The 26,951-nt window shown below is 34.8% G+C and overlaps 2 protein-coding genes across 2 annotated transcripts; both read right to left on the bottom strand.

Moving 5' to 3' along the window:
• Positions 1-277: 277 nt before the first annotated feature.
• Positions 278-26,951, bottom strand: LOC147069928 (galactokinase-like). The gene is made up of 9 exons (XM_085949807.1): positions 26,608-26,951; positions 18,857-19,030; positions 13,673-13,874; positions 10,186-10,312; positions 8,173-8,298; positions 5,003-5,184; positions 3,567-3,682; positions 2,543-2,701; positions 278-1,912 (listed from the first exon to the last, which is right to left on the bottom strand). The coding sequence occupies exons 2-9, from the start codon at positions 19,016-19,018 to the stop codon at positions 1,799-1,801; spliced, it is 1,188 nt and encodes a 395-aa protein (XP_085805933.1). The 5' UTR covers positions 19,019-19,030; positions 26,608-26,951; the 3' UTR covers positions 278-1,798.
• On the bottom strand, positions 22,176-23,360 carry LOC147069929 (uncharacterized). Its single transcript, XM_085949886.1, has one exon. It carries the CDS (start codon positions 23,358-23,360, stop codon positions 22,176-22,178), a length of 1,185 nt encoding a protein of 394 aa, XP_085806012.1.

The following is a 26,951-nucleotide window of genomic DNA, read 5'->3' as shown; positions in this document are numbered from 1 at the left end:
AATTATCCACCTTCATCCCAAATACAGACGATAAAAAAGAAAACAAAACACAAAGTGACAGTTGAGAGAATCTCTTACCAAAATGGAGGGGAGTGATAGTAGGTACACATAATAAAGTATAAATAAAAAAGATTGAATGTATCTATAATATATTGAATTAAAGGACGGCTGTCTCTAGTATTTGTCTCTTTATCAGTCGCTCCTTGATTCAGCATTCATCATGAAGGATTCATTCGTCATGATTAATTTCTGTCTTCATCGAAATATTTTTTTTTTTACATTAATAATTACCTTTACCATAGTTTACTATATTATTATGCAGATGTGTTATTATTATTTCAGCATATTTGGTTTTGTGAAATGATACTAGTTATGACTCCAGCCTAAATATAAACAAAATTGGAATTATTGAAGTGGACAGCGTTAATGACAGGTAATCAGCCTCACCCATTTTACTGTTATTGAAGTTTTATAGGTGGTCTGTACAGCTCTAATTAGCTATGACTTTCCATACAGCCTCAGTCTACAGATACATAATGTGGTTAAGGGTGAAACGGTATAATTACGTAGTTTTAAACTCGCTTGCGTCAGCGATAAATGATTAAGTTTTAATTTAATACTATAGATCCACCAGTACAAGTTGTCCGCTGAGTGAGGCCGCCACATGATAACATTTGACATATCATTCAATACTTTTTTAGTTCTAAATTTGAACACCGGACGATTTATGATGGTATATCTATACTGCCCCCATAAGCAAAAAGGCAGCTATTTGCCAAAGTCGCATTTTGAGATAATGTGACATTAACGTTTTTTCAACTTTTCTTAATACATTTTTAAATAATGTGGATGAATCATTTGATATATGGTATAAGCAAAAACCAGTATATTTTCAATCGATGCTGTGTTTTTGCTTATGAAACTTGTTATAATGTCTTTTTGTTAAGAATAACTACCGTTTTTGTGAAAAAAAATGAAAAACAATATCTCAATAATTATTATACTGAAATAAATTTTATACCTTTATTTTATTTTATAGACTTTATGTCAAATGGTTCAGAATTTCACGTAGAGCATTCATTATCTGTACACTAACTCAATTTGTGATTTTTGTCGAAAAGCTGCCTTTTTCCTTATGAGGGCAGTATAGTAATGACTCCAGCCTAAATATAAACAAAATTGGAATTATTTAAGTGTACAGCGTTAATGATAGGTAAATTACGATTATGCAAACTCGAGTGACAAGTGATATATGCTTAGATGAGCGTCACACATTTTATTGTAACTGAGGTTTTATAGGTGGTCTACACGTCTTGTCTATATAACATAATGACTCTAATTATCTATAAAAGGATGAAACTTATAATTATGTAGTCAGCTTTAAACGTACTTGCGTATTTAATTAGAATATCTCTAATTTACAGTGGCATTTTTTCCCACACGCTGGCTCTGTTTACAAGATATTGTGCTTCCATTGGAAATATGTACAGATTATCAGAATATTTACAAAAAATTAAAACGAAACTACTCATTTATATTTATGAGTTAATTATACGGAATGTTTTGTATAAATAGTATTGATTATTATTGTTTATTTTTAGTTATTGTTGTTATAATAGTATCAAAGCTAAAACTGATTATAATTATCATTACATATCTAGAATTTCGTAAACACTAGGGTCAAGTAGAGTGTCAATGATAAAGTTTATGAATATTTTTTGAGGAAGAGAGCATTATTTAATAAATAATACAGAATGATTAGAATAAATTGTGTTTCCTATATTATTTCTTGTACTATTTATAGGTCGAGGATTCTGGCTCCGTCTCCCGGTACGCATATGTAAAATGTTGGGGTCCCATTGTATTTCTTCGTTATGGTTTCCATAAGATTATCAACTGCTGCTTTGTTAACCTGAGAAATGCACAATTAAATTAGTCATAATTAGGCATTGTATCTAATTATAATATTTAATTAGTTATTTGTTGACATGTCTCAGAGGTGAGGTGTCTACAGTAAACTCCCGATTATCTTTGATTTTTTTTTAAATTTAATTTTAATTTAAATTTAACTTTAAAAAAGATTGATCACTTTCATAAACATGAACCTCGCTTAGAAAAATTCGAACTGACAGAAAGATTCCTGCAAACGAACCAGAATCACAGATTTTCTTAATAAATAATGAGTATTAAACATGTTTAAATAATTGCCTGCTTTAGAAATGTTTAATAAATGTAGTATTTTTAAAAGAAAAAACTATAGTTCGGATTATTCGTGTTTTTCCTTTATCCGTGCCGCCTCTCCACACCATTTGCCCGGATGATCGGAAGTCTACGGTATTTGCAAAACTAACATTTTCAGTAGAGGTAAAAAATTAAAAGATTTTATTATAATGTATCATTATTTGAACTAAAATTTGTCACAAACAATAATTTAACTCTGGGGTACAAATATATATTTATTGCAAATGAAGATAAGTAATCTTCGAATTGCTTTATTGTCTGAATTGCAATATTTCGACAATAAAGATCATGAGTAACTTACCAGGGTAACTGTACATCCTCCGAAGCCTCCGCCAGTCATCCGAGACCCTAAAACGCCGTCCACTGACCGAGCCAAGTCAACTAAACTGTCCAATTCAGGACATGACACTTCAAATAGGTCCCTCAGAGAATTGTGTGACTCGTTCATTAATTTGCCCATCTGGAATATGAAATTAAATTGATTACTGTGTATTTTACTTGTTTATAAACACTCATAGTGATGTTTTATTTATCATTCCTCCCCTACTTTTGCCACCCCTCTCAGTCTTCAACTTAATCAGCTTGACGGTTGGGTTTGATTTTTTTTAAAGACTGATTCGATTTGAATTTCTTTTGATAACAGATAATCAACGGTCAGATCTGACGCATGTCCCACTATTTTACATCACTTCACCACTCCATCGCTGCTATCTGATCACTTCGCCTATTTTATTTAGTTACCGTTGGATGCCACTGTATGACTACATTTATCCACCGGTTATCTATATTCTGTTCACCTGTTGCTAGTTCGATGGCTCTGGTCACGTTTACAATGAAAAACAATAATTCGATTCTTATGTTAAGGCTTCAGCTGGGGCATGGTCTAAAACGATCGTGACGCGCAGATTATGCAAATGTTGTATGCAGAACAAAACATAATTTGTCATAAAAAGTCAACATGCGTCCATTTAATCTTATGTTTATTGTTCTATTACTAATAGTATATTCACTGACATGTTTTCTTTTTCAAGTAAATGGGTAACGTTTTTTAGTCATCTTTACACGATTTAAGAATTAATTCCCCCATCGCCATCACGAAACAAATTGACGTATTCACAGCTTGACTTTCGCTCTCCGATTGCCAGCCAGTCCGGAATTTCGTCGCACCTATAGTTGAAAATTATTTGCCGTTTCACTGAAGTACCGTCTTAAATGGACATTGCCACTGTCAACACAGGCAATCTCTGTCCAATAATGTATCTCAGAACCAAACGGTGTTATGTTAACAATAATATTATAGATTATAGAATATCATTATATCTTACTTTTATGAAGTCATTTTCCTGCAAAGCTTTGGCGGCACTGGCTGTTCTACTAATTTCGGAAATTACGTGCTCGGCTCTGTCTATCGTTTTGCCATCTACTTGTAGTCTCCTCAAAGCTATAGAAAAATAATTACGCAGTATTTTATTATATAGTAATTTAATATAAAACAAAATAACTTTGATAAATATATCGTAACAAACCATTTATTTTATTCAACGAATAATTCACAAGATTTTGAGAATGTAACATTCCATTTATTGAACATACATAACTTGAAAACACCTCAGATATATACCCGCTAAAAAAAATCATATTTGAAAAAAATATAGGTTTATTAAAAATTATTAGCAACTTCAAGTAGACATTATAACTAATAATTACAAGATAAAAAGAACTTTTTATATACAACGTTTTTAAATTTTCTATTGAATTATTATCCTCAATATGTTCAAACTTGTACTTGATATGAAGTAAATAAAAAACAAACAAATATAGAATACCGAAATGTTATTTTGATTTCCATAGTAACGCATGTATATATTAATAATTTAGTTGCTAGGACCACCCACTTAGCAACCAATATGGTGGATTGGATTACGGATTTCTTCCGAAATAACTTTTCATACAAAACAGAATTAACTGAAAATGAATTCAATTCTACTTAAAGATGGCTAAAGATATTAAAAGAATGTATTGGCATTGTGTTCTGATATATTCTAAAAGTTTCAAATGTCTAGCTAGTCGGGGAGTTAGTTAAAAATCGATTGCAAGATTTGTACTGTATAAACAACCACCGGACAAATAAGAATACGAGCTAATAAAAATGTTGTAAAATATTTGGCGACAGCTGGGCGTCAGTTAGTAATTAAGGTAATTAATTAATATTCCTCGATTTAATACACAAAAACCGATAGTCAATAATAACGAAATTGAATAAGTATTTCATGTATGACCTACTAGTTGAAATTGTTGCAATTAGATAGGAGGCTCGTAGCATAATTGGTTAATGCACAGTTAGCTCCATACCAGTGGTTATAAACGGGTTCAAATCCTTTCAAGAATCGTATTTTTTTCAAATATGATTTTTTCTGGTGGGTATATAATATATCTGAGGTGTTTTCAAGTTATGTATGTTCAAATATATCGTAGTTTGAGGATCTTTTGTCTACCTCGCATGCAATGCCTATAGGATTGCAAGACTCTCTTCAGTGCACAGTCTTCCAATCTTGATTGATTCATTTGCACTTGTATTGTCATGAAATCATAGAGCTCAGCATTGTATTATTTCATCCAATTATCGTCAGTTATTGGTCTATAGATATGGGGGAGAAATTTTCTTCTGAAAAAGTATACAGCCCATCACTTCACAGAGTTAATGTCCAGGTTTACAAGGTGTAAGTTTGCAAGCTGCAATTGTTAACAATAGAATAATTACTTTCAAGTTCTTCCAATTCTATGTTCCTTAATGATGGTTCACTTAGTAAAGTAGCGGCATTTTGGCACTGAGATCTTCGGAGCGGGTATTCACTTCCCGTGAGTTTGTGCTTCACATTCGAGTTGGTGATAAGGAATACAAATTCGTCACTTATTAACGGTATCAATGTCGCTTTTAGTGTTCTGTAACAGAAAAAAATTGAACATGAGATGGTATCACAGTTCACCGTGAGCTGTCAGACCAGAGACATCAGATGGCCTTTAGTTAAAAAAATTACACATTCGTGGAGCATTGCAGACAGTAATGTTTCAATTTTATTAAATTCAATCAGCATTTTTTTTTTTATATTGATAGGTATAACTTGACACTTACGAGCACCTACTTGCTTACCTACTTTTGAATTATTTATAACTCTTACTTACCTACCTATTTTCTTCTGTTTTTCCCTTAGAGGTTTTTATTACAGATTTTGTAAGCATTTTATTTAAACATGAACAGCGCTCGAAATGGAAAAGTTTACGAACCGGAGCGTTCGAAAATTTTTTGAGGATATTAACATGGTTATCAAATTTTATGGGTATTTTATAAACATATGTGTGCTAGTTTTTTTGGCATATCTAGCTCAGACGGTCAAAATATTTTAACCACGAGACGGAGCCATAACTTTACAGATTCCACGAACCGAAACGGCGCTCCGGTCATTTCGAGCCCTGAACATGAACTTGTCCTCAATGCTATACAGCCATCGGTTTCCAATACAATAGCTCATGGTGAACTATAATCAGGGCAACTGCATATATATATAATTTTCCAGACATGCACCAAATGAATAGACCCAATTTTAAAAAGTTATAAAATAACATCTACCGAAACTCACCTCACGTGAGTGGAATATACAATATCTAAAGTGATATGATTGAATATATTTATTGCCCTCACAATTGGCTTTAATAATGGCAAGTTAGTTCTGCTAATAGAGATTTTTTAAGATATGAACCTATTATCAAAACATTTAAAACAAAACACTGAGTTTTCTTCTTTACTAAGTATTATAAAATATGTACTTAATATTAATTATGTTGTTTACTGGATGAACATCTAAAATGTTTGTAAAATCTGTGAAATTGTAAAACTCAGTACATGGACTGGACCAAACGATCTGGACACACATTTTAAATCTCGGTTGCTAGCCGATAGTGCGACACTCAGTGCTCTTGTAGGCCAATAATTCGGGGTTTAGGGTGACAAGGGCGAAACTACAAAACAATGGTTTTGAGAAACACAAAAACAGTCTTCTTTCAAGTAATTTTCTCCTTAACCCTTAGAATGCTACGCAACGATATATCGTTGTTTTTGATAATGGCCAGAAATGCTAACAACGATCGTCGTTTTGCTTTTGATGCCTGAAATGTTAAGTTAATTTGGGAACATACTACTGCACCAGTGGTACGAAACATTGTTTTATCTATTTAGTTTTATTATTGTGTAATATGTATAACCCGATTCATATATGTTTTGTGACTGGGTAGGTTTAGAACTTATAATATTGTATTTTTTTTCATGGCATCACCCTTTTTACAATAAAAACAATTCTAAATACAAATTTCAGTTTACCATATAAAAATTTGTTTACAGTCAAATTCTTGGTGGAAGGACAATGTTTTATTTTATTTTATGCATTTGAAATAATGGGAAAGACTTTTACTCAACTCAGTGTTTAAAGTAGAGTGGATTTGTGCTTTATAAAAACAGTTTCATTTATAAAAAAATAATGAAATAAAATCATTTGCAATACATATTTTAAATGTTCCAATAAACAAACACCATGAAGACCTTTTTCACAAATCACGCATATTGTACGCGATCTTTTAACGAGGCCACCATGCAAAATTTTTCTTTTCAGCCGGATAGTTTCTTAATTCCACTACTTTGTATTATCCCTCGTGTGGAATAACCGATTGTTTTCAATAACTGATAAAAATCAAAACTCTGTGCGCGGATCGTGCATTTCGCTCGCTCTCGCGATCGCCCGTATGATAGAGCGAGAAAGAGGTATGTCAATTACTTGCATCGTTATCTATTCAAAACGATAAATTAATAATTACAAAACGTGTTTTCATAATATTCCGATTTCGCAGAATCAATTAGAGTGGTAAGGTGTCTAAAAATAATACAATACTTTAATTTATCGACAATTATTAGTAGCAATCCTCGACCGGATTATGCACAACATCGTAGCAGCCAAAGGGTTAAGACATATTATTTTTATCAGTAAAAAATGCAGTTGAGAGTGTAAGGTTTTGCCTTTATAATGATTTTATTTGTAATGATGTAATAAAAGTGATTTTCGGAGCCAGTTCAATGCTTAACTCAAAACCGTGATTATTGTAGTTTCGCCCTTGTCACCCTAAGCCCCCGAATTGATCCTAAGGCATAAAGCCCACCAAAAAAGCGCTCGACGCGCTCACTACTGAGTAGGCCCCCTCCCACCCGCGCATTACCCTTCACCTATGTAATAAGGGGCTCAAGCAGCACAAAATAATTATTATTATCAGCGTCTCTCATAACAGTCATAACAAAGCAATAAAAATATTATTAAATTTCTCGGGGCTTGTAATTAAAATCGGACACGCAATAAAATTAAAAAATGAGTTCTCTGTTATTAAATAATGGCTTTTCGCCCGTCGATCGACGACGCTTCCAGAGCGTGATTTTGCTCGCCGCGTTCAATGAATGGACTGCATTGTATTTTCGTTCATTCGTATCGCCGAGAAGCCAAAAAACGATGACTCATAGGGCGGGCGCGCATAATGCGTCGTCAAATCCATTGGGCGCTGGCGTATTTGATAACGTTGTATTTTCGTTGATTTACGCGCCACTTGTGAAATTTTGCCACGAGAGCCACACTTGCTGCGTTAAGTGGGTTTTACGCCTTAGGATTCCACAGTAGTAGTGGCCAATTCTCCCTCACCAGTGATACTACAAAAGTCATCTACCCACTACAGATTCGAGATGATAAGAGACAATGTAGTGAGTGAAACAATGCGACCTTGCCCTTGTTTCATGCTCCAATGATAAAGGAAGTAAGTATGTAAGGTTATGTTATCAAAGCTATCATTGCCAGTGATAATAATAATGAATTAAGTACAACAAATTATAAGACTTCATACTTGCAGTCTATTAGCAGTGCATGATTTTCTCTTCCCATTGTTGATATAAATTGGTCCATAATCCCACAAGGCATACCGGCAAAATCGTGTTCAGCTCTCTGGCATATCAATGCTTTGTCTTTGGGCCTGCAGGAAAACAATAATGATAATAATATACATGTTATTATAATGCTAAATATTACAAAATTCAATAAACTTTACAAGTGTTATATTAAATTTACAACAGTTACTTAACTTATTTTAAAACACTAAAAAATCATTTTAATTATATACCTACTTGTTGGAGAATATAATTAAAATGATTTTTTTGTGTTTTAAAATAAGTTAAGTAACTGTTGCAAATTTAATATAACACTTGTAAAGTTTATTGAATTTTCATCTTTAGATAACGAAAAAAGGAAAGTGGGACAAATTAATGAAATGTTGATAAAACTGATAAAATTATTACTAAACTAATAATTATGGGGAAATTGGGTTCGTACAAGTGATATTGATCCACCCCAGAATAGTTTAATAAGATAGAAATGCGAGGCGATATAGACCAAGACTTTAAAGCTAGTTTTGGTCATAAAACACAAGAAATACATAGTATCCGGAATGTCCTTCAATATTACCAATATTGAATGTGCGTTTCGTTTCATGATAAACTTTAATGAATATTATAATCATGGCCCCCACAAGGGAGGAGCTGACTGGGCTCTGGCCTGGGGCCCCAGCCTTAGAAGGGGCCCGGCATGATGGGTCGACCAGATAAGTGATATAAACGCACTTTGCAAATTTGCTCTAATAGTAAAAAAGTCGCCTGCGGCGTTATTTTACTTCAAAGATATTAACATTTTAAAATATGTGGTTATGCGATACAATTTTTGATTATTGTGTGTCAATACTCGACAACTCTATAATTTAAGTGAATGTTTTAAAAAATACGAACATCGCTAAATAAATTTGACCTCGAACACCATTTGGAAAATGCTTGTATAGTGTCACATTGCCTTTAACATTGACGATAGGTACGGGGGCCCGCCAAAGATTCTAGCCTGGGGGCCCGTTTCAGGATGTGGGGTCATGATTATGATACATACCTAACTACTGTTGAAAATAACGTATTCTTTAACATGTGTGTAAAGTTTATAGTTTTACCATACTTTTATCCACACTCAATTGTACCTTACTACCACACCAAGAAGGTAACCTACTTTCCTTATTTTTGTGTTCTCTGGATTCATCCATATTATCTTGATTATGGTAAAGTTAAATCTTGAAATACAATTGGATGTGGGTGCCTAACTACTTAGTTTACCATAGGTACAAAACTCAAATTATCCAGTCAATCAATTACAAATACATACATTAAAATATGTGCATTAATTGAAATACAAAAGTAATGAAAAAATCGTATCATTGCACCCCCGCTTCCCCTAGGTATTCGTATTTAATGTAAATGATCAAATTAATATTCCTAATTAATGACTCAAAAATATCTAGATGCCGATGAAATTGTATTGAAAGACTAACTGGGGTCAGTTTAGTAAAAGAAAATGCAGATGCCGGGATTTTCAGTTTGTCTAAGGGCGGCCCACAGTTTAGGGACGCCAGACAATAGTCATCCTGTGGTGCTCAAGAGCTGATAGAAAGCATCCAAAAGGTAGATCCACAGTACACTTATAGCCTGCAGTAGTAAGTATGTGATAGCATGCATAGCGGTGAATTGATTCAGGCTGATGATGATTATTTATATTCACATTGAGAGAGACAAATATCGATTGGCAGGTCAGAAAACCTAAAAGAAGGATTCGAATTAGACTTTAGAAGGAATAGTTTTTAATTGGTTGATCAGAATATTAAAAAAAAATATAATTCGTCATTAAAAGCAAGGTGGGTACGCCAAAAAAATATTATTTCTAAATGGGCACAAGCATGTATATTTTTTGAGAAACACTGCACAATATGATGGGAACCTTCTTATATATTCGCTAAATATGCCTGAAATCAATAAAATAGAATTCATCTCACTTGACTATTGTTCTGGTGAGGCCTTCCAAGAATGTGAATGTAGCTACTTCCAAAGATGCACTACTGGAGAGGCCACCGCCCAGTGGCACACTGGTGCAGACTGTCATGTCGAAACCGACCACTTCACCTGAAATACAAAGGAAAGATACCACCATTAGTATTTATAAATTGCATCCATGATGACTAAGCTGGTAGAGTGGCCATATCTGTAGTGTACACGAAGCCATGGGCCAAGGGTTTGAATCCGCGGTTGTTTAAACAAGGCATGTTGTTTTTATAGTGTAAAGAGACTGAACCTAATAGGATGAGCAAGTGGCTGACATCCATTTCTCGTAAAAACAAAAATCTGTTAATACAAACCTCCACTCTTTGGAGGCCCATATGATCTTATTAGGATCGGACATGGTCCGGGGAAAAGAGTCTTAAATAGCCATTGATTGGAAATTTAAATGTTCTGTTTATATTTAATGATGCCATTAAAATTTTTGGTGTAATAATTTAACCTAAAAAGTAAATGTTAGAATGTCTTAATTTTTTTCATCAATTTGCATTCTTTCTGTTCAAGTTTCCATGTGCCCGAATCCCGAATTAAGAGACCGAAACTAGCAAGTAAGTACCTATATCTAATGTGACAATCACAAAACATATTGATAATATAGTAATGCATATTATACTAAGACTAAGCTTATGATTTCTCGAGATTCGAAACTTCTCGAAATCAAGAAAAAAATCTTTTCTCGAGAATTCGAGTTTGATTTTTTCATTTCTCGAGAAATCGTCATTATTACAAAATTATCTCTTCTTGCCGACCTTTATTATTTAGTTAGATTTTCAGGTCAAATTTAACAAATTCCGTTAACAATGAAAGTTGAGACGTCGGACCAATAATATTGTCGAGACCGTTTTAAACTCATCCGCCCATTTTTTTTACCGGGAATTTTATGGGGCACCTTAGCCTAGTGACAATTTATCGATTCTCATTGATGATTTCTCGAGAAATGAGAAATCTCAAAATTTCGGAAAATTAATTTCTCGAGATTGGCTTTTGCTGAATATTCCTCGAGAATTCTCGGGACAAGATTTCTCGATCACAACCTCTAACCAAGACTTTGATGGCAGTCTTGGTTTATGGTTTAATGAAGGGCACGCAATACAAAACCCCCTGAATTTCTTCAAATATTAACTAATATGTACATACGTAATAATGATTAAAAATAGTATATTATTTAACACATGCTTAAATGTATCCCACATTCCTAAGAAGATTAAGAAAAAAATATAAGAACACACTCGAAAATCGTACATTCTTACAACCACACCCGAAGGTAACGTTCTTCCCATTATTTTTGTGTTACCGGGTGACAATCATAATAGGTCAAAGACAATGTCTAATCTCTTTGTAATAGGTACATTCTATTTTGGCGCAAATATCTTAAATAATATAATTAGGTAGTCAACTAAGTACAGTTGATACCTATTAGTTATTAAAAAAATATTATCAATCTAAATGTTTTCTGAATGTTATTTTATTTTAATGTGTAAAACCGAAAAATGATTTTCGCACATTGGCACATTAGTCGTGCAATCACGATTTACTGATTAAAGCAGAAGGACCGACTGATAAGATAATAATTAATTATTTAATGTTATTATTGTTGATACTAGGTATTATGTTAACTTATTATTACCACCATTAGAATCGGAAAAGATTGTCATATTTTCAAACTGTAGGCCTTGCTTAGGCATAATATTTAGTATTAAGTGGGGATTCCAATCCCGCGATCCCGAGCTATTTTCGATACCTATGAATCCCGGGATTGATAAACATAATCCCGGGATTTCTGGATTGATTTTTTTATCAATTTTTATGGAAAATAAAACAGAAAAAATACTTGTAATAACAACTACATTAGAAATAAACTGAGTTTGAATGAAGTTTGATTTATACCCATGTGTAGGCTGCCGATTCATTTTATTTTTTCACATGAATTATTAAAAATGAGAAAGATTGAAAAAAACAATGCTTCGCACTTTTAACAAAGTAATAATTCTACCATGATATCATACGTTTTACGGCAGTTTCATATTTGGCTGACTATTTAGATTTATGATGCGGAAAGGCCATAAGTACGCCATGATTATTTGCTTTACTATTTTAAATCTCGCTAATCCATTCATTATGTCTTTACTATCAGAAACAGCAATCTCATATTAAATTCACATTATATATATATTACAATATTATTTATAATATACAATAGTATAAATTATACTAGATTTATTTTTGACCTATTTTATCAATGTTATTTGTAAATATAAAATTTTTATATTAACAATGGAAAAAATGCCAATCCCGGGACCAGTCCCGGGATCCCGGGATTGTCAAATTGTAATCCCGAAATCCCGGGATCAGAATTTTGGCTCGGGATTGGATTCCCTAGTATTAAGTATATTTATTTAAACACTAATAGTTGTATGACTATATTGTTAGATTCATTTTGTTCACGAGAGACAAGGCGACAACGGGCCCGGGTGCCAACTAAAACCACTACACACATGATTTTTTTTAAAGATACGTATAAAAGTTTGAATAAATATTTTTGTTTAAAATAATGTGCATGTTATATAAAAAAATATCTGCCTGTGCCGTACACAGAATTACATTTTTCAGAAATGTGATACCTACCTATATAGTCTATATTGTGCTAAAAAAATGATTAATTTTATTGAGACTTTGAGAGAATGCTTTTTGGTATTTTGTATATAACTATGATGCACAAGCACAGAACAGATTAATACATATAATTCAGATAGACTATAAATACAATACATTTTGAACCGGGGTTTTGAATGTGTGAGTGTCCTACGAAAATGAAACACACGTTATAGACGTGCAATAGTGTGTTTTACAACCTTCAAATCCACCGATATTGAATGAGCGTCAGAGTATAAACCGAAAGCAGTTGTCAGAATGAAGGAAAAGCATATTTTTGACACGTGTTTAAGTTTATCCCATATTATCCCACACTCGAAATCGGTTGCCTTCACACCCGTTAGGTATTAATTCTGTGTTCCCTGTATACAAGTCATATATATTTGCATTCATCCTTAAATGTGCTGTCTTTTTTTTAATGCGTAACATAGGTACGTACGTACCTAGGTACTTCATATATTTCAACATAAGATTCAGGTTATTTTATAAAGTTTACTATAGTATTTTTAAAAGAATATTAGTATTAATTAGGTATATTTATTTATTTAAACAAAACTTTATGCACATAACAAATCAATATTCAGGACGTTCACAGCATGAGATTTATTTACATTATACCACATATTACCCTCACGAGAGAGAAGAGAAAAAAAACATAAAACAATTTTATACTTGATAACTGGTTGTATAATTTGGTCATTAGTGACAATAACAGAAACGGATTTAATCAACATGGTTGATAATATATTATATGAAAGGATAGTGGACACTTACTTTGAAAATACGCTACCACGCCCTTGACATAATTGGCCCACTGCGGACTTCCTGGCTGCAAATTTTCTTCTCCATTGGCTGGAATCTTGAAGGAGGCGATGTCGCCAACGGCTCCGTCTCCATCCAGCGATGCGAGGGTTGAGATTCTGCACAAGGAAGTACCGTTCTTTCGGCCGACTACAACAGTTACCAGTGGCAAGGCCTGTACGAGAAACAATATTTAAAATAAGTTATTGGTAAAAATAACATAATGGATAAAATTTGTTATCTATATAGATGGAGCCTTTATTATATATAAATGTAAAACTGATAATCAGCCGCCACATAGCGGAATTAAAATGTTGCCCTTATCATTTTTAGTCTAAAATTATGTAATAGTATTATGCCACTTCAAACGGACTAATGCAATGAAAATTATTTAAAAATAGTTTATTAAAATATTAGCAAGTGCAAGTACGTTGTAACTAATACCCCGTTTACACGTACGACAGTACGTACTATCGCGGCCATAACAAGACAATGTACGTGCAAACATGTATTATCCTGCAGTTGCAAGATTACATGCATGAATCAAAAAGTTCGGAACCTTCTGAATTTTCATGCGACAGATTTTTTCGATGTACAGTAGAACCTGCGCAGTAGAACGATAGTGGCGAACCTGCCAGCAAAAAAACAAACTACACCGCGGAGAGACTCATTTTGAGGTTAACCACCGCCATCACTTGAGTCGGCAATGGGTTAACCGATTTTTACGACCTGTCAAATAGTACCATAAAATGACAACATCGCGTCTCGCTTACTCTTGAAGAATAAGATTGGAGAGACAGTTTACGTGTAAACAGTTATTGTCACGATAGTTTAAAATACACACTATTGATGCCAGTAAATCCATGCACGTGTACAGGCGATATAAAAGGTTTAATTGAATTTAAAAAAAACTAACCAACATTATCTGCAATTTGTAGTCTTAATTCAATGAAAACAAATACGTATGACTGTCAAAGATTAGTGTGTAATATTTATGTCGGATTTTAACAGTCTACTTGGAATCGAACTTATTTGTTTTCGTCGCAAGTAAGAGCGCGTCTTGCTAAAAACGCGGCTATTTCAAATAAAATAAAACCAGCTCTGATTTAATCAATCGAGAACAATAATTAGAATAATACATCGATTCACATATGTCAGCGATCCAATATTACGATGAAGCTTTTGAGTTTTAACTCGATATCGATATTTTCCATTTTGATCTGGAACCACAACAAAAACGTGTTGTGCCTCCTCTCCTGTAACTTTGATTTGTGTGGGTTACGACCCTTTTCCTTTCTACAGTCGATTTTTATATATGAAATGAGGTGCATTACTTCTTTTATTCGATGATATCAAAGAAAATAAATTAAATAGAATATTGTGGCATCGTGATAGATAGATCACTTTAGCGAAAATATGTTACTTTAGATCAGTAGTCGACAACTTTTTTACACATGTGGGCCGCATTCAATTTTAGTGTTAAAATCGGTAACTAGTATTTTGGAGAAGATAAGGAGTCTAAAAATAAATCACAGTTTATGTACCCCTGCTAAATGTGACCTTTGTAGTTGATTGGTGCATTAAAGCCTGATGTGCAAATTCAAATAAAAAATCTGTTCTGAGAGCTCTGTTACTTCGAATATTCATGGTCGAAAATGCTTGTTCGTAAATGTATTACGGTATATTTCTAAATTTTCAAATCGTAAAGTTGGTTTAGTATGTTTTTAATTAATGTCTACATTAAAAGGGTTAGTTAGTAATAAGATAGAAATGTGAATGTTAGTCGCCATGAAACAAGGTTTTGAAGCTGGGTTAAGTTTATTATTTTACGACGGTCAGGCCGTAAAACTCAAACAGCACAAAGCATGCTGAATGTCCTCAAATATTGCCAATATTGAATGCGCTTTTCGTTTACGTGACAAACTTTAATATACATTATGATAGAGATGTGAATCGATTTTCTTCCACCACCCGCCACATCTCGATAGCCGTTATGCAGACGTATACTGGGACGTAGGCGCCCTTTAATCTAGTGCTTAGTTAGATTGTCCCAGGAGCAACTTCCTAAGACCATAGTTGGCGTGCACTAGTGTGTGTGATTTCTATTCTGATATAATATACTAGGTACGGTCAATCCTCACTGATAAAAGTCTTAACGTAACTATTGTAAATATCATATTATACTTTAACACGTGCTTAAGTTTATCCCATATTTATCCATACTTGAGAATTAAATCTTGTTTCAGCCTCAATCAGAAAGTTTGTTGATAGATATAGTTCGATATACGGACCGCATTATCACTATGGTTGGCAACAAAAATTGCACACCTATATACCGCTGGTTACCGACCACTGATTTAGAATATAAACTATTTATAGCGTCGATGCTAAATAAGTATGTAATCCAAATGCACCGAAATAGTCAGTCTTCCACTGACGTGTTATTGATTCTACGTGGTAGGCGTAACAACGGAATTAATTAAATTAATTCAATCATAATCGTTTGTGTGGGTTACCAATTAGAGGAAACAAAAACACTGGCAACAAACTCTAATACCTACATCATTATTATCAGTATAATTTGAATATGTCGCCTTGTCTCACTTTTGCGCATTGATTTACTGTGTGGGCAGAGATCTGCATACTTTAGTATCGGCTGAAATATTTAGATATAAATAAATGGCAAACCAGGAAAAAAGTTGCTGACGGCTTAATGATTGCCATTTCTATGGAAACGTATGAGCTACTTTGTCTCAATATTATCTAATAATATGTTATTTTTAAAATCAAATATTATTTATATTTATCGTGGCGAGTTTCATAGTAAATATAATTTAAAAATAGAATACATACGATTTATAAACAAAAAAAATAAGTAGCAGTATTAACAATATTTTAACAAAAAACACCGCAATAAGAAAAACGATGTCCACCTAAACTCACCTCACTTATGTGGAATATGTCAATACACGAAGCGATTTGGATGAATATATTATTGCTCTCCTAATTGACATTATTACTGTAGGTTAGTCTGGTTAGTATTCGTTAGCTGGGTTTGAGAACAAACAACTTAGTGATGAGAAAATTAGTGCTTTAACCGGAAATTATAATTCAACAATAAAACAAGATATGCATAAAAAGTCAAAAAATAATTAAACATATCGGTGATATACCGACAGTCTGAAATAATATTATTCCTTTATAATGCAGACAACGTAAAGTGATTAAAAAGAGAATCTTGTTAAAATATATCGTCTTCGACCGAATAATATTATCCACGAACCCCTGCAGGCAGTACGCCTATGACTTGAAAAGTGCACCCCAAAGCATCAATGATTGAAGAGAACTGATAGCATTTTATTTTATGTAAATCGATCAGTTTCGAAACGCATGAAATAAATCAGATTTAAATCTCAAACATTAGACTCTATCGATTCTAGCCTATCGGGTATCGTCTCACGAGTAATAACCTCTCTAAAATATCAGTTTATTACACCGTGACAATGATAACTATTTTTATTTAGGTAAAAAAGAAATCATATAAGTCGATTTTTAACATTTAACATTGTCAAGAGATGATATTATCATCTCTTGATAATGGCCTCTGCAACGACCCCGAAACGTCAAGGAAAGAAGGAAGAAGGACACACGGTGGAAAACCAAAAATGCATTACTTACGTGTAGACCAGGGGTCGGCAAACCGCGGCTCGCGAGCTACATGCGGCTCTTTGGGTATTGGCGTGCGGCTCTTTGCCAAATTCCCAATAAAAACTTTGGCAGAATTCACAATTTTTATTTTTTATCATTGATTTGTACTCTTATTATATTATTTATAATGACATTATCGCGAGACTAATTTTCCCTCCGTGATGGTTATTGCAAAAAGGTCTGATTGTTATTATTTTAAATCTGCCCATTGTAAAAGTCGACAACTTTAATTTTTCTCTATTTGATATTGAGACGAGCACTTTTGAAATACAATTTTATTTGTAGATTTAGCTAGCAAAGAGTTATGGAGCTCCAAAATTAAGGATTTGGAGAGAGAGAAATGCAATTTAATTTCACAACACAAGTGGAATGCTCTAAAAGATCGACATAAGGTAGATACTATGATTTTTAATACATGGAATAATTCATATTCGAGTCTACATAATATATATTTGAACAATCATTTTCAAACATTAACAATAGAAATAGCATTTAGAGAAGCCAAATAACCGATTAGAGTCGCGCCTTAAATTAAAAACTACAAGTTACACAGGTGCCAAACTTACAGAAACTCTCCAAAGAAATGCAAGGAAGGAAATTGTTCACATTATTCTTAAGAATGCGTGAAAATTGTATGTAATTCATATTCTGTAAAAAATATATTTATAATTTTAACAATAAAAAAATATGTACGTTAGTTTTATTCGGGAAATCTTGAAAACATGTAATCAATTCATTTAAATAACTCATATTTATAAAAAGGTACGTATGGCTCTCGATTTTTTTTAACCGTTGTGCCACTAATATTTGGCTCCTTTGGTCCAAAAGTTTGCCGACCCCTGGTATAGACGAAACTATTGACAACTAAATCTGAAAGAAATTTGTTCGCTTGACTTCTCGCAGCATAATAGCGTCTGTACACGTGTTTAGATTTACTGGCACCAATAGTGAGTTAATTCAACTATCGCGATAATAACTTTATACGCGTAAAAGTTTTGACTGTCTCGCCAATCCCATTTTTCAAACGTAAGCGAGAGGAGTTATCATTCTATGATGCTATTTAACTGGTTGTGAAAAATTGTAAACCTCAAAATACTTAGATATCGCACAAATTACAACTGTTGCGTGAAAAATTAGAAGCTTCTGAACTTTTTTGATCGATTCATGCAATCTTGCAACTTGCACGATAATACGTGTTTACACGCTATGGCCGCGATAATAGATACGTACTGTCAGCAGTAAATCCACGCAAGTGTAAACAGGGTATAATAATAGGACACATATCTTTATTATTAATTGTCTCAAGTGAGCTGGTATAATAAGTATATGCCTAAACAACACATAAGATTTGGAAATCCTGCAGTATGTAATAACTCCTTTAAATCACCAAACAAAATTAAATGGGTTTATAAGAAAATTGGCATTGAAAAAAAAGACAGTGATACTTACCATCGGCAGCACGAGTCCATCATTGTAATCAGTGTGTTCTCCGATAAGGTTAACCCTTCCAGGAGCACACGCTGCAATCTCTGGAGCACTGCCGAACACCTTCTGGAACTCTGTCTTGGCTCTCTGGACCAGCTCGTCGACGGTGGGGATTTTGGACAGCATTGTAGAAATTACCTTTCGTAAAAAATATATTTTTATTTATTTACTCACGGCAAAACAACTGACATATTGGAAGCAAGATTGTAAAAAGTTATTATACTATTATGCTACCCTTAAGGCGATACCTCTACCTATAAGAGGCGCATAGCGGAAATATACGAAGCTTGCAATCTGAGACATTTTTGATAATTTACAATTTATTAATAAATATCTGAAAACATTAAAAAGAAAAATATTTTTTTATTTAAAGTCGAAAATAAACTTACAATTGTAAAAAAATGTTATAAAATCTGTATTTGATGAAATAAAAAGGATTCCAAGTTGTACACATTTATAATTTTATAATAATCGATGTTTTTTTTAAATAAATAGTTATAAAAAATATTAAAACTATGAATTAGTCAAAAATGTCTACGACAAAATATAGAAAACTTAATAAACTAAATTTTAATAATAAATATAACCATAAAATATATATAATAATAAGATGGGGTCCAATGGTGAAAGGTTGGAAGTCCAAAAAGGTGACAAATTCACATTTTATAACATTTGTCTACAACTGTAAGTTTATCTTTGACTTAAAATACAAAAAAAATATGTTTCTTTTTAATGTTTTCAGATACATATTTATTAATTAATATAGTTAAAATTGTAAATTATCAAAAAATGTCTAAAATTGCAAGCTTCGTATTTTTCCGCTGAGTGCCTCTGGTAAATAGAGGTATCGCCATTACTCATGACTCAAATTTCAATTTTTTTTTTACATAATATAGTTAATGAACACTACAAATTATTAATTCAAGACGTTCACAACATGACATTTAGAAACAAAGAAATATTATATAAAAGTTATTAAACAGTAGAAAAGTGTAAATACAAAAAATATAAATTGGATACAAAAAAGTACGCCGAATGAATAATGATATAAGTACCTACCTACCAGCACTTTCACAATCAATTTCTTCCTACGAAATCACGTAAGCATAAAGTTTTATTTTTGAATCGACGATAATATCCATCGAAAATTTTGCTAAATCTTGTTTAATTTATTAAATATCTACCATCTATTTTGTTTTCGTTATTCCAATAAGATTGCTCTGAATAATGTGGAAATGATTTACAGAAAGTTTAATTTTGCTATTTTGAGAAAATGATTGCTTTTTTAAGCCAAGAGTAAACACGCAATGTAAAGTAAACAAAAATGGTTCATTTTGATATATTTACTTTTAAAATTTATTGTGAGATAAAGTCGATAAATAGTGATGTCACAGTTCACGCGGTGCCTGTTGTTAAAATTTGTGCCTACTTTCGAACCGGTTGATAGGATCGAGTTAGTACGAAAAAGACACCTAAGGCTTGTACGTAAAAGTTGTTATTTTAATGAAAATGTGTCGTATTAATTATTTTAATATATGTACTGTTGAGGTAAGTTGATGACTCCCCAAGTCACAGATTTGATGTTCAATGTAGGGACAGTTTGGATATGGAGATCTCCTATGTACTCATACCACTCGTGTCAGAATTAAATCATTTCTTTTACCTAATTTAACTGTTACAAAAAAAATGTTGCTATCCTTGATCCGAATTAGGATGGCACATAGCTGGAATATACATGCTATCTTGCTTTGACATTTCTCTTTCATGCAATGGCCAATATAATTTAGCGCAGTACCACGTGGTATCTAATATCAACATTTTTTGTCAATACGACGTAATATTTCACAAGCGTCGGTGGAGTTTTAATTTTAACGGTTTATATTATTTTTCATTTATAGTATGCTTGGGCTGTCTTCTGATAAAGCTATTAATTAAAAAACTATTAAAGAATAGTATCGTAGATTCGAAGTTAAATTATGTGATTAATTAATTAATGGATGTCACGGATAGGTACGTCAAAGATACGTACATACAATGTTACATATGTCAAAACAAAGGAACCGCATGACTTTTTACGGCGTATAGACTATTACGCCGTTTACACGTGCATGGATGTACTATGCACAGTAAGAAAATGTATGGGGAAATATTATGTATTATCCTGCAGTTGGCAAGATTGCGTGCACAAATCAAACAAGATTGGAAGATTCCAAATTGTGATGATTTATTGCGTGCAAGTAAGATTATTTTCGATCTGCGCCTGCGCAGTAGAGCGATAGAGAGCGAGATAGCGATAGAGAACATGCCGGTAAAAAAACGAACTACTCATTTTGAGCTCCGATTTTCAATACGACCTGTCAGATAGTAGTATAAAATGACAACGTCGCGTCTCGCTTACTCTTGAAGAATGAGATTGGAGAGACAGTCAGCACTTTTACGTGTAAACAGCTGTCATGACAGTTTAAAATAAGCACAATTGCCGACAGTAATTCCATGCATGTGTACAGGCGCTATAAGTATAAAGTAAAGTAAATTTATAAGATTATCTCTATTACTGTGTATAATTAATTGAAATTTGCATACCTGTGTTTCGTTTTATTTAAAACGCCGCAGTTAGATTTCCTATGGGTGAATTTATTTGTAGGCACTGGTTAATCAAAGAACACTGATTACAGTAGAATGTTTTAGATTATTACTACTGTAAACTGTCAAATCAGAGGTTAGTACTTGTAATCTCTGTTTACGTTAGATTACATTGAATTAAGATTACATCAGTAGTTTTTTTTACCTATACAATCACAGTGCCTAAAGTAAGTAGGCGCCAAAAACTCAATAACAATATTTTCATAGAGTTTTATATGGAATTGCAAATTGGAAATATCCTATGGAATATGGATCATCATTTTTAACGAAATAGATATTATGCTTCTACAAAATGTAATCATGTAACAATATTACTAATTAATGACTTTAAAATACTGTCATGTGGATCTCCTACACCAGGGTTCGCGAACCTTTTTACGTACGCGTGCCAAAATTACCCAAATATTATTTTTCGACTGACTGACGTGCCGAGCAGTGTTACATGGGAAAAAAAATGAAAAAATAGTTATGAGAATTCTATTAAAAACGTTCAAAAATTACAGTTGAGCTCTTGAGATTCTATTTATCACCGTGTTTCTAATCGAAGGTAGGTATATATTTTCTTTGAATATTTTTTTCCTTGCTTTCAAAAAATTGAAAGGGATCATGGGAGCATTTTAACTACGCTTTTTTCATATATCTACGGTTTTCCATTTTTAGCGATTATGTTTGAGGCAAAATAATAATCAGCTATTATATTTGGGCGATTCAGGACATCACTGAAATGTTGGCGCCATAGCTCCTGGACCTTTGCAGGTTCGGTGACTGTCACTCCGTCAGAGTTGCGTAATGCAGTGACCACTGGACGTTTCTTACCGCAAATTGCTCTGGTGATGCGGAAGAGAGCACTTGGATTATTCTTGCAGGCAGCAGATTCCGCATCCCGAATGAGGTCATCCAGGCGTCGGCGCTTATCGCGGCGGGCAGAACGCTTTACCACGCGGTCCATTGTCTGGTATTCCGCGCTGCGCTGTGGGTCGTATGTACCATTGTCTCGCAATTCTTTCAGGAGCTTCCTCTTCTCAATCATCTCCCATGTATGAGGTGACATCCAGTCCGGTCTGTGCGTATGCCGCTCTCCTAATGCAGTAGTTGCGGAGCTCATTATAGCATCCCGGAATAATATCCATTTTCCTTCTAAGGGATCCGAGTCGATGGAAGACGTGAGAGTTCTAGCATCATATAAGCGCTTCTGCAGCTCCAGCTCATAGGTTGCACGCACACGGGTACTTTTCAGTTTTTCCACATCGAGTCTGACCGTCCTTTTGGGTTTTGGGACTCGTTTGAGGTCTATACGGGATTTCCCGACCAAGAGTTCGTGGTCACTGTGGATGTCTGCACCTCTATATGTCCGCACGTCTAGCAGTTCATGCCGGTATTTCGCTTTGACCAAAATGTGGTCGATCTGGTTTCTTGTATTACCGTCTGGCGATGTCCATGTATATTTGTGGATGGTCTTATGAGGGAAAAGACTACCACCAATCACAAGACCATTCATTGAGGCAAAATCTACCAGACGGGAACCATTATCGTTCATTTGGCCAAGGCCATGTTTTCCCAGCACAAAGGGTCCACGCGAGGGGTCAGATCCTACTTTGGCATTAAGATCACCAAGGATAACTGCATGATCACAGCTGGGGATATTTCCAGCGGCTTCCGCCAAACTTTCGTAGAATGTATCCTTATCTGCATCGCTAGCAGCCTCTGTGGGAGCATAGCACTGCAGAAAAGTGATGGAGCCCGACTTGGTCTTGAAAGTAGCGCGGAGTAGACGTTCGGAGATAGGTTCCCAGCTGGTGAGGCACTTGCAAGCTTCCTTGGACATCAGCAATCCGACTCCACTACGTCGCAATGTGGCGTGTCCGGAGTACAATAGACGAAACCCACGAATAAACTTCTCGCCAATGCCAGTGAGTCGACACTCACTGATCCCGAGAACATCTAACTTGTATTGAGAAAGTATTTCTGTTAGATGCTCGGCCTTTCCAGGGACATTTAGAGTACGGATATTGTAGGTTTCGATATTCCGTCGGAGATCACTGCCCTCGGAATCACTACTGCATCGGGATTCTGCGAAGATCCTCCGACAACTGCTGAAGTTAAAGAGGCTGTCAAAAGACTGAAGCGCAGGAAAGCTCCTGGAGATGATGGCATCCATGCAGAATTTCTGCTCTGCGGAATGAGCGCTGTATTGCCGTCCTTGTGTGACCTTCTGCACGAGGTGTGGGAAAGGGAGCAGTGCCCCAAAGCCTGGAGGGATGGTACCGTTGTTACTCTGCACAAAAAGGGTAACCCACAAGACTGTAATAATTACAGAGGAATCACTCTCCTCAGCGTTCCCGGGAAGGTGTTGGCGCAGATTCTCCTGTACAGGATTAGAAGTCCCATGCTGGACGTTTTGCGTGCGCAGCAGAGTGGATTTGTCCCGGGGAAGTCCTGCTCAGAGCATATTTCAACTCTCCGAAGCCTTCTGCAACAGTACCAAGAGATGAATATACCTGTCGCCTGCTGCTTCGTGGACTATGAAAAGGCATTTGACAGTCCTCATCGTGAATCTCTGTGGCAAATTCTGCTAGGATATGGTGTCCCACGGAAACTGGTCGCCGTGATAAGTGCTCTCTACACCAATACAGAGTGTCGCGTGAGAGCAGCCGGAACATCCTCTGACCTCTTTGAAATCACGTCAGGAGTCAAGCAAGGATGTGTACTTGCGCCCTTTCTTTTTATCATCATGATGGATTTCATAATGCGTAAGACGGTTTGCCCCGACAGTGGGATACGCCTACATCATGATGACACAAGCGATCTATGCGAAGAAAGACTGTGCGACTTGGAGTATGCAGACGACGCAGTCGTGTTTGACTCGACGATCGAGAGGTTGGAGGTGACCGTGAACAGGCTAGCCGCGAACTCGATGCGTGTGGGTCTTCATCTGAATGCCGCTAAGACCAAATCCATGTGCAGTGCTGCTTGCATCGACGCCGACACTCCTCTGCGGGTTTCTGGTCTGCCCGTCGAGCTGGTGTCCAGATTCAAGTACTTGGGTGCCACGGTTGCCGATGATGGTGGTATTTCTAGTGAGCTTGGAATCCGCATGGGTGTGGCGGGCTCTGCGTTCAACCAACTTGGAGTCGCATGGAGGTCAAGGCTGTATTCTGTGAGGACCAAATGTCGTTTGTTTAACGCGTGCGTGCTACCTGTGCTCCTGTATGGCTGTGAGACATGGCATCTTACTAAGCTTCAAGAGTCACGGCTTTTGAGCTTTGAGAATCGATGTCTCCGCAGAATCTTAGGGGTACATTGGTACGACCGCGTTACAAATATCCGAGTTCGTGAGCAGACACAACAGCCTTCGGTGATTGAAGTTATCACGAAGAGACGATTCACGTGGCTGGGACATGTATTCCGGATGCCGCCAAAGAGTGCGGCACTTCGTACCCTTGTGGCACAGCCTCAAGGGTTCCGTCGCCGTGGCCGGCCCTCCCTCACCCTGCAGCGATGCTACAAAAGCGACCTACGTGCTGCAGGTCTGACATGGCGGGAGGCACAGGAGTTGGCGATGGACCGAGGGAAGTGGCGCCAACTTGTGCTTGCCCTATGCCCCAATGTTGGGACGTGACAGGGTGAAAGAAGAAGAAGAATTATATTTGAATCACTGCCGATAAATTTCATTAGGTTTGTTGAGTGCAATTATATATTTACATTAAACGTAGGTAATGTTAATTCTTGAAGAGCATGTAATCTGTCATTTATGCAAAATCACCTCGCGTGCCATAGGTTCGCCACCACTGTCCTACACTGTACAGTGATTAAAAATTACGTTCCACAAGATATGTCAGAAGTTTGCGAAATAAGTACGACTTGCCTTAATAATTGTTATAATTGGGATTATTATAAAATAATCAACGGTTTTACTTAAATTATTGTTTTAACAATAAATAACTCTGTGATGAGAAAAAACACAAAATATATGCCATTGTTTACGCCCGTCGACCCTAATGGGTTTAAGGGTAGAGGTAGGTTGTTAAGACCTGACATAAATAGTGTACACTAGACTTTGCCAGTCAAACGCATTTGTTTTCATTGACCTAGTGTAGATAGTGTTAGTCAGTTTTTAATGATGTGATTAAACAATACTTATATAACTTTAGATATTTTATAGAAGGAAGAATATTTTTATCAATTATGGTTTGGTAAGGCAGGGCTTAATGAATTAAAAATAACTAACCAACACCATCTGAAATATGTATGACTGAAAAGGTGTGCAATATTTTTGTCTGATCACCAAAATAACATATCTATATTAACTATTATGGCTTAGTTTAGGTACAGTTTAATTAAATTTTAAAAACTAACAAGCACCATCTGTAAGTATTCATAGTTCAATGCAAACAAATAAGTAGGTATGACTGACAAAGTTTCGCGTACCTACACTATTTATGTCGAATCTAAACAGCCTACCTCCACCCATCGCCACTGCGTACGCCATACGCGGTGTGATACTGAAAATATGGACAGTTGTATCAGAACATTTTAGAAATATTCTAATCGTAAACAGTTTCGAAACAACTTTCAAACTGTTTATTTTCATAACGCACAGGTGCATTTTGGTCTGGACTAGGTTTGATAATATTATTGTGCCCCCCCCCCCACCTCCGAGATTTTACAAAATAGTTTAAGGGTTCATGCTATAAAAAATGGTTGTGAATCACTGCTCTACTTAAAGTACGACATTTTTACTTGTATGTAAATGAGCTAGATAAGTCGCTGAAATAATAATATTATTATGTATATAAACCCACAAGTTAATATGACGGAGTGATTTAATAGTTGACTCACTTTTGACGTATTTTGATTCCAGAGATTATTAAATTTATGGTCATTTTTAAAATATCCTAATTAATCCAATTAGAATCTGACAAGATAACAATCATAACTTTTGACAGGTTCCATGAGATTTAAAATGTAAGAGCTGATAATAAAATCATTACCTATTTACCCACTTTCACGTAAAAGTTTATACACTTGACAGTTTGTTCACAGAATATTAATTAGTTATATTATCCACGTACCTGATTACTTTATTGTTGATGATTCGTTTTGCGGTTGGCGCGTCTCTTCTCGGAGAAATCTGTTCACAATCTAACTGCCTATTTTGAATTAATAAACCTAACATAATTATGACACCGTGTCACCGGCAACTGATAACAGTCATTTTTACAATACTTATTAAATAATAAATTAAACTTTGTGTTAAGTATGTTTTTCTTAAAGTTTATTATTGTTATTGTAAGCTATGCAAGCTATGATAAGGAAATCGCACATTCGCGTAAATTGGCAGATGAAAACATTATAAACTTTATAACATTACATATTTTTACAAATTTTAATAACATTGTTAACCTATTTTGACTCT

Source organism: Rhyacophila brunnea, unplaced genomic scaffold, assembly GCF_057557595.1.
Source record: "Rhyacophila brunnea isolate RB1 unplaced genomic scaffold, BYU_Rbru_1.0 scaffold_22, whole genome shotgun sequence".
In the NCBI taxonomy this organism is placed as follows: Eukaryota; Metazoa; Arthropoda; class Insecta; order Trichoptera; family Rhyacophilidae; genus Rhyacophila; species Rhyacophila brunnea.
Note: the sequence above shows the minus strand (reverse complement) of the source record. Positions and strands in the feature narration are given on the sequence as shown.

What these genes read in the sequence shown, in the direction of transcription:
- LOC147069928 (XM_085949807.1), bottom strand. Translation starts at nt 19,018, where the DNA reads ATGCTGTCCAAAATCCCCACCGTCGACGAGCTGGTCCAGAGAGCCAAG. An exon ending in ATGGACTCGTGCTGCCGATG is followed by an intron (nt 13,875 to 18,856) that starts GTAAGTATCACT and finishes TTTCTCGTACAG; the next exon opens with GCCTTGCCACTGGTAACTGT. An exon ending in GCACTGCTAATAGACTGCAA is followed by an intron (nt 5,185 to 8,172) that starts GTATGAAGTCTT and finishes TTTCTGTTACAG; the next exon opens with AACACTAAAAGCGACATTGA.
- LOC147069929 (XM_085949886.1), bottom strand. Translation starts at nt 23,360, where the DNA reads ATGTCCAAGGAAGCTTGCAAGTGCCTCACCAGCTGGGAACCTATCTCC.